Source organism: Glandiceps talaboti, chromosome 19 (assembly GCF_964340395.1).
Source record: "Glandiceps talaboti chromosome 19, keGlaTala1.1, whole genome shotgun sequence".
Classification (NCBI taxonomy): Eukaryota; Metazoa; Hemichordata; class Enteropneusta; family Spengelidae; genus Glandiceps; species Glandiceps talaboti.
This window is the reverse complement of record NC_135567.1, coordinates 4,300,090-4,314,370: the sequence shown is the minus strand read 5'-3', so window position 1 is coordinate 4,314,370 and position 14,281 is coordinate 4,300,090. Positions and strand designations below refer to the sequence as shown.

Sequence of the window (14,281 nt, the reverse complement as noted above, 5' to 3'; positions counted from 1 at the left end):
TATCATGTCATTCTGTTACTACTACTACTACTACTGGATATTAAGTTTTGTTTCATTTCATTCTCACTGTCTCAGTCTTACACAGATAGATTTGTAATATATGCATTGTGTAGTACAGGATGTACATGAGGATGAATAATGGCCAAATAAAAATAATTGTTTGGTTCCGGTTGCCCAACCACCAACCTAGCTTTCACTGCAGAAGCTAAACCTTTTTTACGTATTCGAGAAAAAATAATAAAGTCGCAAAAACTGTGAAGTCTCACGAGAAATAATGAACCCAGAAACTCACATAAACTTAAAAAGACAAAATAAAACTGTTCTTCTAATCTGTTATGGCTGTAAATCTGATAGGAAGAAATAAACAACACAGAGACCATTTGGAAAACAATGGAAAACCTGAACTAGACACTCATACAGAAAAAAAAAAATACTAAAATAATAAATCTATCTACTCCACCTTGAATGTAACCGGAACCACACAACTCAGTCCCAATGGATGATAGGGGCACTCAGTCTCAGTTAATGTTATTTATTTGGATGATAGGGCACTCCCAGTTATACTATAGATAATCTTGTTGTAGTATACATAGTTGATAGAGTGTTGGGTGAATCGGCCATGAATTGACACTTCATCTCAGGTCACTAGTAAACTTTGTAAAGTTACTGGTGGTAAAGTCTAACAGATGGTGACTTGATCAGACAAGTTTAATACTAGTGTACCCAAGGTAACACACAGACTGCAACCAAAGGATCCTACAAAATTATCAACAGACTGTTCTGTGAAACGATCCGGAGTTGATGCTTCATCTCAGGTCACAAGTAAAGTTACTGGTGGTAAGATTTAGTCAAACAGGTGGTGACTTGATACATGTAGGTATTCCTGGCTGTATATTTGTACTTAACACATCTTTATTAGGTTCCAGTCAAAATACTAGTGAGAGCAATTATTACCCATCCTCAGAGCTATCCATAGACTTGTTACTTGCATGGGTTTTTACATACAGAGTATTTTATAATTATGCTAATTATTCAAAACTCATTTTAGCCCTACGAGTAGATTTCCCTAGACTTTTGATATGTTGTTCAGTATAAAATTCTGATCAAGATGCACTAAAATAACATTTTCACTAGATTGACTTGACACTGCAACACACTGTAACCCAAAGGATCCAAATACTAAATAACACTACATCTTTAATGTGTCCAGTGTTGTCCATTGCCAACGCCACCAACAGTGAAATGCATTCATATTGAAATCTCCATCCATCTCTTATTGTTCTTAACTGTGAAGGTTAAATTTATACAAGCATATACACATGTATCTCTCGATCTCCACCACACCCTTCTCACTCTCTCTTGGTCTTCAGTGGCCTCCTGTCAAACATTAGGTAACACTAACTCTGATGATCAGTGACTGTCCAATCTTGTAGAACATCCACCAAGACAAGGATATGACCAATACTGAAATCCATTCATATTGAGATCTTCATCTCTAAATGTTCTCAACAGTGAAGGTCAAATTCATGACCTCAGCAGTCTCTGTTTTGCTTGTATATTAGGTCATACAAAGTACATTTTGTTCTTAGACCTTGGCAGGTTAATGCACACAATATACACATTTGTTCCCAGACCTCACCTAGTTAATACTTATGTACAATGCCCATTTTGTTCTCAGACCTTCACTGGTTACTAAGATTTCCAATATATATTTTGTACTTAGACCTTCACTGGTTACTAAGATTTCCAATATATATTTTGTACTTAGACCTCCACCTTCACTGGCTACTAAGATATACAATATATATTTTGTACTTAAACCTTCACTGGTTAATAAGATTTCCAATATATATTTTGTACTTAGACCTTCACTGGTTAATAAGATTTCCAATATATATTTTGTACTTAGACCTTCACTGGTTAATAAGATTTCCAATATATATTTTGTACTTAAACCTTCACTGCCTACTAAGATATAGAATATATATTCTGTACTTAGACCTTCACTGCCTACTAAGATATAGAATATATATTCTGTACTTAGACCTACACGGGTTAATAAGATATACAATATATACATTTTGTACTTGGACCTTCACTTGTTACTAAGATATACAATGTACATAAGGAAGCATTTTATATTTTGCAATTATTATTTCATAAATTTAACTGAATCAAACAGAAACTGGTATAATTGTTTGGCCTACCTATGTTTATCACTTTGTGTTTCTTTCATAACTGTGACCAAAGGTGAAAAGTGAACTATTTGTCTAAGGTTTGAGAATTTGAGAATGTAGGAGATCCGATCAAGGGTTACTTAAATGACAGTTTTCTATCCATTTAGTGGGGGGGGGGGGTGAAAATAATCATTTCAAAATGTGTCTTTAAGTTTGTAGATACCCATGTATATTGAAAATGAAATATGTAATTTAACTTGGCGAAAATATAAAGTTATGAAAATCACACGTTCAAAATAATTGCAGTAGAGAATCAGACTAGCACATTATAATATAGATTGAGTGCCAGTGTGATATCAAATCATCTCTAACCCCCTAACACAATGAACAATGAATCACCTGATGATTTAACTCCCTAACACAATGAATATTAATAATGTTATTAATATCATCACCCAAGTGGCTGCTTACACAAATGTGACAAAATGTTGTAACTTGTAATCTCTGTTTAACTATATGTATAATCAGGGCTCAAAATTGGCAGTAGTCAAGGGTATATAGAGTACCAAACATTGTATCTTGACTACCAAATTGGCAGTAGTCAAGGGTATATAGACTACCAAACACTGTATCTTGACTACTAAATTGGTAGTAGTCAAGGGTATATAGACTACCAAACATTGTATCTTGACTACCGAATTGGCAGTAGTCAAGGGTATATAGACTACCAAACATTGTATCTTGACTACTAAATTGGCAGTAGTCAAGGGTATATAGACTACCAAACATTGTATCTTGACTACTAAATTGGCAGTAGTCAAGGGTATATAGACTACCAAACATTGTATCTTGACTACCAAATTGGCAGTAGTCAAGGGTATATAGACTACCAAACATTGTATCTTGACTACTAAATTGGCAGTAGTCAAGGGTATATAGACTACCAAACACAGTATCCTAACTACCAAATTGTCAGTAGTCAAGGGTATATAGACTACCAAACACAGTATCTTGACTATATATAATGATATCATCCATGATATGCAAACTTTGTGTAAAAATGTTAATTTTGGTCAAAAATGTATGTCCCAAAAAGTTCTTGGTCAGTGAGACTGAAATTTGGTCTGATGTTTCCAGATATGTTATTCTGCAGATTTGTTAAAAATATTTTGACCCAATTGGCCATAGCAACCATGACTATGCCCTTAGCAACAGCTATAGTAGTATAAGAACTGATGGGAAGCCCACACTTCCAGCATATGATACTCACAGACATTAACACTCAAGTCATGACATTCCATGTATTGTGTTTTCTAGCAAAGGTGCTGGTCCCATCAGTTCTTATACTACTCAAATTAAAGAGACGTTTTCATAATATAACAATTCCTGTGTTGGAAATTGTTGTCTGAGCTACTACCAGAATTGCAAGAAAATAGTAATTTTGGAAGTTCTTCATATTCACATGTCGACATTACAGCAGAGATTGCTGTCATAGTTAGTTTCTGAAAGAAGAACACAGTCATGCATAAAGTCAGAAGGTATCTTGGCATTTTTATACATTCTCTTGAGAATTTACCAAGAAACTTGTGAAGTTATACAGTGTTTTTTCTTACAATCACTAGTTTTCCAAGAGAGTAATGTTCTTCCAGATGTTTCCAAAAAAGAGGTCTGAATTCTGAATTCTTCTTCCATCATACAATTTTTGTAACATTTGGTAAAATACCATTTTCAGTAATGGGCATTGTAGTTATATTCTAACAAGAGCACTTTATTCTCATGATTGAGCTGTCAAATAACAAGTTATTTATCTGAACTAAGGAATTTTTAGCTCCGCTGTCAGCGAAAGCTGAAAGCGTAGCTTTAGGTATAGGTTGTATTAAGGTATAGAGTATAGGTGGAATCATTGGTGTCCGTCAAATTTTTAGCTCCGCTGTCAGCGAAAGCTGAAAGCGTAGCTTTAGGTATAGGTTGTATAGAGTATAGAGTGTATAGGTGAATCATAGGTGTCCGTCAAACTTTTATATTTTCACTATCTTCTCTGAAAGTGACAGCCAGAATACTTCGATATTTGGTGTGCATGTTCCCTGGGGGGAGGCTATTCAGATTTGTTCATGCCAAGTTGATCTGTGCTATTTTCAATTTTTTATGATTTTTTTTCCAAAAATGACATTTTTATCAACTCCTCATAAACTTCAAGTCAGATTGCTTTGATATCTGGTGTGTTGATGCAGAGAGGGTAGCTTACTTAGATTTGTTAATTTCAAGTCAGCACGTCTTCTCTTCTATTTTTTATGATGATTTTTTTTGTAATTTGAAAAAAAAATGAATATGTTAATGAGCATTATGACCGACGCCATATTGGAAATCAGTCCGCGAGACTTTAGGTAAAGTGCAACTTTTCAAAAGACACTATTGACGTCAAACAAGCAATGTAATATATGCTATAGTCTTAATTCTACGCATTGTGCGCCCAAATGACAAATATTTGTTTGAAAAAGGGTTGTAAACTTCAATCCAAATTCTCTACCCCTCCTACAGAATGGTTCATTCCAGTATATGCACCTCACGATCAAGTGAGAGGTTACTAAGATGCCTATTGCAGGTAGTCCGACGGGATAGTGTCTTTTCGATAGGTATATTAGGGAGCTCAGAATTCAAACCACCGGTTATGTGAATTCACGGTCATAGTAAAATTCATTTGATTTTTAATTTGCTATTTTGACCAACGGTTGTCTATTCGCGATAAAATTACGATTAGTTTGGAAACGGGGTAGATTTTCTATGATTCCGTGTCATAAAAGCTTATCATGTGTTGTGTAGTTTTCGAAAAGCACACCCGGTGGGAAAGTCGCCCAACAGGCGATCTCGCGCCATTGCTGAAACATGCATTGTCTGAAAGTGTCTGTGAATAGCCAAAACATTGCCTTTAGAAGTAAAAATCCTCCAGGCCGTTTTCTAGGGGGAGACCCCTAGAACCCCCCCCCCCCCATTCACACACACTCACACAAGAGGAGGACATATCCCAGTCTCAAAGCTCTTCCCTCTACAACTTACTGTCAGATGCTATGAAACTTTATTCAGGGGGGTCAGTGACTTTTTGTCAGCCCAATGGAAAAAAACACTGACACCCCTCCCCCATCCCCCAAGCTGGAGAAACTGACCGGTCTATCTGAATGTTTGAGCTCACCAATCAAGTTTCCGATTTGTATTTTCAGTGTGTCACCATACCATGGCATAAAAACTGTCAACGATGTTTATTTAATTGAAAATCAAACATGTATGAAATATTTAGTTTTCTAAATATAATATGTGTGTGATAGAACAGCATCTTTTTACTCTCTCTATTACCGTGTGCCAAAACCAAACAGAAAATTGTGGCAACAAATGTAGGTGACTTACGACGTTATTGTCAATTATACCTAAAGCGTCTAAATTAAATGCCAGACGCACAAGGGTTACACACTTCCGTTGGAAGCCATCAAAGTTTCTATCATTTAGTGATCGCAGGTCTACCAGTAAGGAATGAACACTCGACTGTAAATTACGGATTATGGAGGCTGTGGTCGAAGTGGAAGCCATGGGCAGACGCTAGACGAGAGCAATTCTCAGCAAGAGACAACGGAAGCCACGTGGTTCATTCTTGACCTGTTTCTTCTTGTTAGACAGTACTCCCTAGCCTGTTTCATATTAATACTCGCATTATGCATATCGAATAATCTACGAATGGCATAACGTCATTACAAAATCGCCGCATATCATGTCATCATCTCGCATCGCAGTATTGCATATAGTCACCTCATGTAGTCATGTCGCATGTAGTCATCTCATGTAGTCATATCGCATGTAGTCATCTCATGTAGTCATCTCATGTAGTCACATCGCATGTAGTCACCTCATGTAGTCATATCGCATGTAGTCATCTCATGTAGTCATATCGCATGTAGTCATCTCATGTAGTCACATCGCATGTAGTCATATCGCATGTAGTCACCTCATGTAGTCATATCGCATATAGTCATCTCATGTAGTCATATCGCATATAGTCATTGCAGTATTGCATATAGTCATTGCAGTATTGCATATAGTCATTGCAGTATTGCATATAGTCATTGCAGTATTGAATTTTCGAATATTGGCAGGCATTCAACGCCATACTACAATGAAACTGCTAACATGGCTAGTAACACTGACACGATTCCGTGTTCCGTGTTCATGTTTTGGGGCACATATCTAAATACACGAAACCAGTTATTGAATGTGTAGTGGATATTGATATTCAGTTTGAAAAATTAAAATCCTGAACTTTATTTTGCGAACGATTTTGTCATTTCTTAGTAATTATAGGGCCGACTTTATCATGTTTAACATTTATGTCAACCCGGAAGTACATAGACACGAAAATAGACGAAGTGACTTGTACATGTAATTAGTAACAAAATTTTGCTGTAACTGCTGGTAACCTTCAAATTTATTTATTTTTATGTTGTAAATACATTCTAATATGCACTAAGGACAACACTATAAAGACTTGCTCTATGTAAGGTAATTTTTTGTCTTTTAAAAATGCAATAGTTAGATCAATGTGTACCAGAAATGTTATGTAGTATTTAAGCTAGAAATAAGACCACATAATATCTTATTACTCCCCCCCCCCAATTAAGACAAACTACTCACAGAAAGCAACAAAAAAAGAGAAGAAGCTCCAAAACATAAACAAGAGAATAAAATTACAGTAAGGAGTTGATGATGCACAAACAACTACAAAGAAATAGACAGTTCAATTACAACACAGGGTTTGAAATAAATATGGGGTTTGGAAAAGTGAATTAGAAGTAGAGCAAAAACTAAGAGAGATGAAGAGCCTAAGTGAACAAGCGAAAGCACTTAAAGATAGGACCACCCCATTTTTTGCAAGACTACTACGTTATCAATTTTCCTAGTCCTGTGGGATAATGACTTTTTTACTCTAGTGTCGAACCCGGAATTGGCTGAGAATGAGTCTCTTTCGGGTACTTGGGATTGTCGCCGTACGGAAACTAAGATGGCGATTAATACATTTCTTCCCTATATATATCTACTACAACTAGTACAAGTTGAATGTTGTTGACTTGGTAAATTTGTTAGAAAATTGAAATTCAAATTGCCTCAAAATTGTTTTAGATCCCTAGTTTATTTCATTCATCATTAAAATTTTCCAGGGTTAAAGCTGTAAGACACTGGAATTATTTATAGCCAACCTCAAAATCCTCTTTTTTTTTCTTGTGTGCATTTCCCAGTCATTTTTTTCAGAGATTTTGTGCAATTTTTCATAACAGTAGATTTTTGTTATAAAATGGTGACTATGGTATAAAAGTACAATACATTACCAACTTCTGTGTAAAATGTGTTTATAGTGAGACATCACATGAAACCACTAATCACTTTATTGCATCGCTAAAGCAAAACTGCATAGTGAAGAGCTGAAGAACTGAACCACTTGTACATGTCACCAAAATAAAAAAATTAAATAAAAAAAAAAACCAGCGGAGCTATTCTGACCGATAGGTCGCTTGTTTTAAAAATGTAGCAAAATATTTTGAATTTTCTGATTTATGCACATTTATATTCATGTTTATAGTTCTTTTCTTGGTCATTATCAAAAAACAGCTCAGTGAAAACAAACATTTTTTGCCCTTAATTCACTATGATTTTTTTGCAAATTAAGCTAGTTCCTATGAAACACTCATTCCAATTTGATGTCTTTAAGTAAGATATTTCTCTGTAACATGGAATAACTAGAGTTGGCAGTGCTATAGGCATGGTGAAATGTGTGTGTGTGTGTGTGTGTGTGTGTAAATAATACTTACGTCTAAAATTTACCTTGTGATATTTGGTATGCTTAAAATATTATTGTACACGTCATACTTGTAGTGTTCCATCTGCCTTTAAAATGATTACATTACAGATACATTATTATACCCAAACGGTTTTTTTCTGGTTCCAAACAATGTGATGTCATGTAAATGACAGAATCTATTTTTTTTAGAAGTACAAGTTCACTGTAACAATATGTGTTAAGAACCACACAGAACATGGTACCGTGATTCACACATTTGACCATTTTGAACACACTATGGCAAGGAATATTATTGAGGTGCATGTCTAGGAATGTTTGTGATTTTACCAAAAATATCATCAATTCTTATAATGACTTCTGACAGGTATTTTATCAAAAAAAATACTTTTACAGTACACATTCAATGTAATAAATACAAATAACGTCAAATTTTAAATACATAGTTTTTTTCTATGTGAACATTAACCAATCTATATATATAATAATAAGACTTGGGAAACATTTCAAGTAATTTTACACATATTGTTGATATAATACATTGCAATATTGTAACAGGAGGATTAATACATAATGTGTCTTTTAATTATAGTTGAACAAGAGGACAAGTCTACATTATGGAGCTGAGGAAGGGCATTTGGATATCTGTAAATTGTTGCTGGAAGCTGGGGCCCAAGTAAATGCTGCTGATGGAGTAAGTTGGTTTAGATGAACTTATATCTTATTTATCTACTCTGTGATGTGTACACACATCCCAATGTGATTTTTTCAGAGAATATTTTTACTGTAATTTATCAACTTGATCAGGTAAGTACCGGCATATTTTCATAAAAAAATCAGCTCCCCTTACAAAAAGATTTTATAGATATTTTGTAGACAACTATAGAAATTCTATAGAGTTATATTTTGACATGTTTTTCTAACAGACTAGAGATGTGATTAGCCTAGGGGATTACCCTTGTTTATTCAAAGTTAATGTACAACTATATTCAAGCAATATGAACAGACGTAAAAGAAAGTTCAGAAACACACAATTCACCACAATTGCATTGGTGACTCACTTCTACTAGGTCTGTTTGTGTGTTTGGATGATACTTCTTTTCAATAAAGCTTACAATTTGATATTAAGGCTGCTTTCACAAAAACTTGTTGGGGGATATTTTAGGGGGGGGGGAGTTTCGCGAAAAAATGTGCATAGCATTGGGGGGGGGGGGGTATCTGAAAAAAGTAATGTGGGTCATGGGGGGGGGACCTGAAAAATAAATTGACTTCATGACTCCTCATACATGGGAAAATTAACCTTTCAATAGGTGGTCAGTTATTTTCAACCATAGTGTCAGATTCCAAAAGATAAATTCTGTTTAATGGCACTTGAAAGGTTCAATCCACACAATATGCTAGTTTGAAGAGATGTGTTTTCAATTTGTCCAAAAAAGTCTCCAGATTTGATGACTGACAAATTTCTTGTGGTAAGCCATTCCAAAGTTTAGAGTACAGTTTGAAAAATCACTGCTGCCATATGTCTTGTTGTTAAATGTTGTTGATCCTTCAAATTGCACATACAAAATAATATATCAACGTAAAAGTTGAATGGCACTTGCTGTTTTTGGTCCAAAAAATACCAGTGTCTTAAAATGTGTAGCTTCAGGGTTGAACATATCCAGGACCAGGATTACTGTAAAGTAGTCATTTTCCCTGCTATGTGCAAAAATCAGTTTCAACAACGATGTCAAAATGCATTTTGAGCAAAAGCCCTCCGATTCTAATGATTGCATGCACTATCACAACACAAGGAATAAATGTCATGTTTATCAGCACTTTCCATCACTTTCCATCAGTTTTTACTAATGTGGTATACTGATATTCTATATGGTATTTTATGCTTCAAATTTCCCTTTCCACTTATACTGAAAATATTTTGTTTAATATGACCACCCTTCCCTTGTTCCTAAGTGATATCTAACTATTTTGTGTAAAATTCCTCTCCTATTGACATGACTATAACTTTACAACATAAACTCTAAGGTATGCTAGGTACTTTCTAGAAATGGTGAGAACACCAGCTGCGAAATGTGTAACAAATGATAGTATTTGATTTTTTTAAAACTTTTAAACTTTGCCTAAATATATTAAGTATAAGTAAATAGATACATTATTATCAAAATGAATATTGATAGTGGGAATAATGTGTTATTTGAAAACAGTGATAATCACAGTGAGAATGATGACACAGATACATATAGTTCAAACTCAGATTTACTTGAAGGAGGGATTGGTTCTGATGATGATGATGATAAGAGTGACGTTGAAAATTACATTTCCATTATACACATTCTGGAAGGAGGGAGCTACCACATGGAAGTCTAAAAAGTAAAATGAACACACTTAGTAAAGGTTTTGTAAAAAGTCTTGAAAGAAGACAATACACAGATGTACTGCATGCACTATGTAAATATCAATACCAATATATGACTTGATGCAACATTCTGTGACATGAAAATGTTGCTTGGCTTGTTTGAGTTACATTTATTTTCTCTTGACAGTATATTCCATTAAATCAAACAAGAACAAGATGCGAAACTGCATTTTATAGTGTTATTCAACGTCATTCTGTTCAAGTTGTCAGTTTTTACTACTTTACAATTTGGGTACTGAACTAGTACATTCTGATACAAAACTGTTTTTAAATAGCTTGTTCATCAACATTTGCAAATGTAATTAAGAAGAAAATCTCAGTATGTGCCAAAGGGACAGAAACAGTAAAACACATTCTTTTAATTTTTGCAAAGAGAATGTCTTGGTAGACATTGTTTTACAGGCAGGGTACTTGATGCCTGGATAGTAATGTGATCAGTATAATGTATGCATGTATGTATGTATGTATGCATGCATGTATGTATGTATGTATGTATGTATGTATGTGTGTGTGTGTATGTATGTATGTATGTATGTATGTATGTATGTATGTATGTATGTATGCATGCATGCATGCATGCATGCATGTATGTATGTATGTATGTATGTATGTATGTATGTATGTATGTATGTATTTGTGTGTGTGTGTGTGTGTGTGTGTGGTGGGTGGGTGGGTGGGTTGGTTGGTGGGTGGGTGGGTGTATGGATGGGTGGGTGGTTGGGTGTGTGTATGTTTGTGTGTGTGTATGTATGTATGTATGTATGTATGTATGTATGTATGTATGTGTATATATATGTATGTATGTATGTATGTATGTATGTATGTATGTATGTATGTATGTGTGTGTATGTATGTATGTATGTATGTGTGTGTGTGTATGTATGTATGTATGTATGTATGTGTATGTATGTATGTATTTATGTGTGTGTGTGTATGTATGTATGTATGTATGTATGTATGTACGTACGTACGTACGTACGTGTGTATTATATGTATGTATGTATGTATGTATGTCTGTCTGTCTGTCTGTCTGTCTGTCTGTCTGTATGTATGTCTGTCTGTATGTATGTATGTATGTATGTATGTATGTATATGTTATTTAAAATGTACTTCGACATTTTGGGCTGTGGCGGGGGGGGGGGGTACTTAAAAAAATTGGGGGTTTGACAGAAAATCTCCCCCCCCCCCCCACACACCAACTTTTTGTGGAAGCATCCTAAGGGAACCTCCGGTAACATTCACAGGGCACTCAGGCTTAGTTGTTATATTTGCAAAACCAAACAAACAAAACAAACAAACTATAAATAAATAAATACTGACAAGCATGGTCAACAAGAGAGTGCACAATTACAAATCATTATCAACTACAAGAATTACTACTACTATAAGTTTTCCTGTATTCAAAATGGTCACAATTGTACATACCCCCCTTCCCCCCAAGGTATGTCAATGATTCCTACCAAATGCGAGTAGTATATTTTCAAGTTGTGAAACTGGAGCTAATATGACTTCTGATCAGTAAAAATACATCTTTCTAGAACAAACATGCTTAGAACGCATATATTTACCAGGTGCAATTGACATCATAGTCAATGGGAAGGCATCAATTCTGATGATTACTAAGCCTTACCATCTTGCATTGAACAATCTTGTTAGATGTCCATAACTCCCGTCACTCAGTTTGAATGGACCAATCATGTAACCTGATTTCTAATGCATTACTTGCAGTTAAGTAGCTCAATCCATCTTAGTGTGATATGTTTACATTGTAGTACATGTAACTGTGTGTACTTCTGGTTTCCTATGTTTTATTTAGTGATGGTATTCCCAACCTAGTATGTCAAACAGCCACAGCCATAGTGATCAAATCGGGTTATATGATCGGTCAACTCAAATTGAATGGCTGGGAGTTTTGAACTTCTAATTAATCTGTCCTTGAGGTTGCTTGGGACCATTGTATACCTAACTTTAACACTGAACTACAAGTTTACTCAAGGTGAAATGCCTGTCTGTCTGTCTGTCTGTCTGTCTGTCTGTCTTGTAGATGATGTAAGTGATTTGATATTGAGCTTTACCTCTCAAACTAGAGGGGATGAAATTTGGTTATGATTCTGAAAGTGTTACTGTTAGTCTGAAAATTGTTGCGTAATTGGCCCAGGCAACCATGACCACACCCATGCCCCTGTCAAATGATTGAATAACAAGACCACACCCATAGCAACAGGTCAACAATGACATAATGCTAAAATAACACTGGTGATGGGAAATGAAAGAGAATTGCTAAATTGTATGTAGATATGCGTAGCAACAAGACCACACCCATAGCAACAGGTCAACAATGACATAATGCTAAAATAACACTGGTGATGAGAAATGAAAGAGAATTGCTAAATTGTATGTAGATATGCCTAGCAACAAGACCACACCCACAGCAACAGGTAAACAATGACATAATGCTAAAATAACACTGGTGATGGGAAATGAAAGAGAATTGCTAAATTGTATGTAGATATGCCTAGCAACAAGACCACACCCATAGCAACAGGTCAACAATGACATAATGCTAAAATAACACTGGTGATGGGAAATGAAAGAGAATTGCTAAATTGTATGTAGATATGCCTAGCAACAAGACCACACCCATAGCAACAGGTCAACAATGACATAATGCTAAAATAACACTGGTGATGAGAAATGAAAGAGAATTGCTAAATTGTATGTAGATATGCCTAGCAACAAGACCACACCCACAGCAACAGGTAAACAATGACATAATGCTAAAATAACACTGGTGATGGGAAATGAAAGAGAATTGCTAAATTGTATGTAGATATGCCTAGCAACAAGACCACACCCATAGCAACAGGTCAACAATGACATAATGCTAAAATAACACTGGTGATGGGAAATGAAAGAGAATTGCTAAATTGTATGTAGATATGCCTAGCAACAAGACCACACCCATAGCAACAGGTCAACAATGACATAATGCTAAAATAACACTGGTGATGAGAAATGAAAGAGAATTGCTAAATTGTATGTAGATATGCCTAGCAACAAGACCACACCCACAGCAACAGGTAAACAATGACATAATGCTAAAATAACACTGGTGATGAGAAATGAAAGAGAATTGCTAAATTGTATGTAGATATGCCTAGCAACAAGACCACGCCCATAGCAACAGGTCAACAATGACATAATGCTAAAATAACACTGGTGATGGGAAATGAAAGAGAATTGCTAAATTGTATGTAGATATGCCTAGCAACAAGACCACACCCATAGCAACAGCAAAATTATATTATGCCATGCAAAGATAACAGGGATTAATAAACAAGTGAATGTATGTTCAAAAATATATGCAAATTTCCCTAGCAACAAGACCACGTGCATAGCAACAGCCAAATTGTTAGGTATATTGTAAAGATAACAGGGATTAATAGACAAATGAATAAATATTCTAAAAATGTATGCAAATATACCTAGCAACAGCTTTTGTGAACAATGGTTTCACAGATTGATATTTTAGAGATCAACATCAAATTAGGGTGCATGATATTTTAGGGGGATGGGAGATATATACAACCACACAATCTTTCGAAAAGATAGCAGAAATATACACTCAACTTGGCCTCTCATGTAATTTCTGCCATCCTGCCAAATATTTCACATTCTGTCAGTATGGTCATGATATCATCCCAAAACGTGGCCAAGGGATGATATTCTGACCTACCTCTGAATAAAGAAGTATACAAAACAGCATTTTGTAAAATTTTATTTTGTTGTATAAAACAGTTTACAGTATGAAACAATTATTAAAAAATCATTAATTATGCAAATGAGTGATTGAAA

At 35.0% G+C, this 14,281-nt stretch overlaps 1 protein-coding gene across 1 annotated transcript in view; it reads left to right on the top strand.

Annotated features, from left to right (window-relative positions):
• Positions 1 to 14,281, top strand: part of LOC144450371 (uncharacterized) — a 191,433-nt gene that overhangs the window by 145,891 nt on the left and 31,261 nt on the right. Inside the window, exon 4 of the mRNA XM_078140974.1 lies at positions 8,603 to 8,704. Coding sequence (XP_077997100.1) covers positions 8,603 to 8,704 — 102 coding nt within the window. The remainder of the gene's footprint in view (positions 1 to 8,602; positions 8,705 to 14,281) is intronic.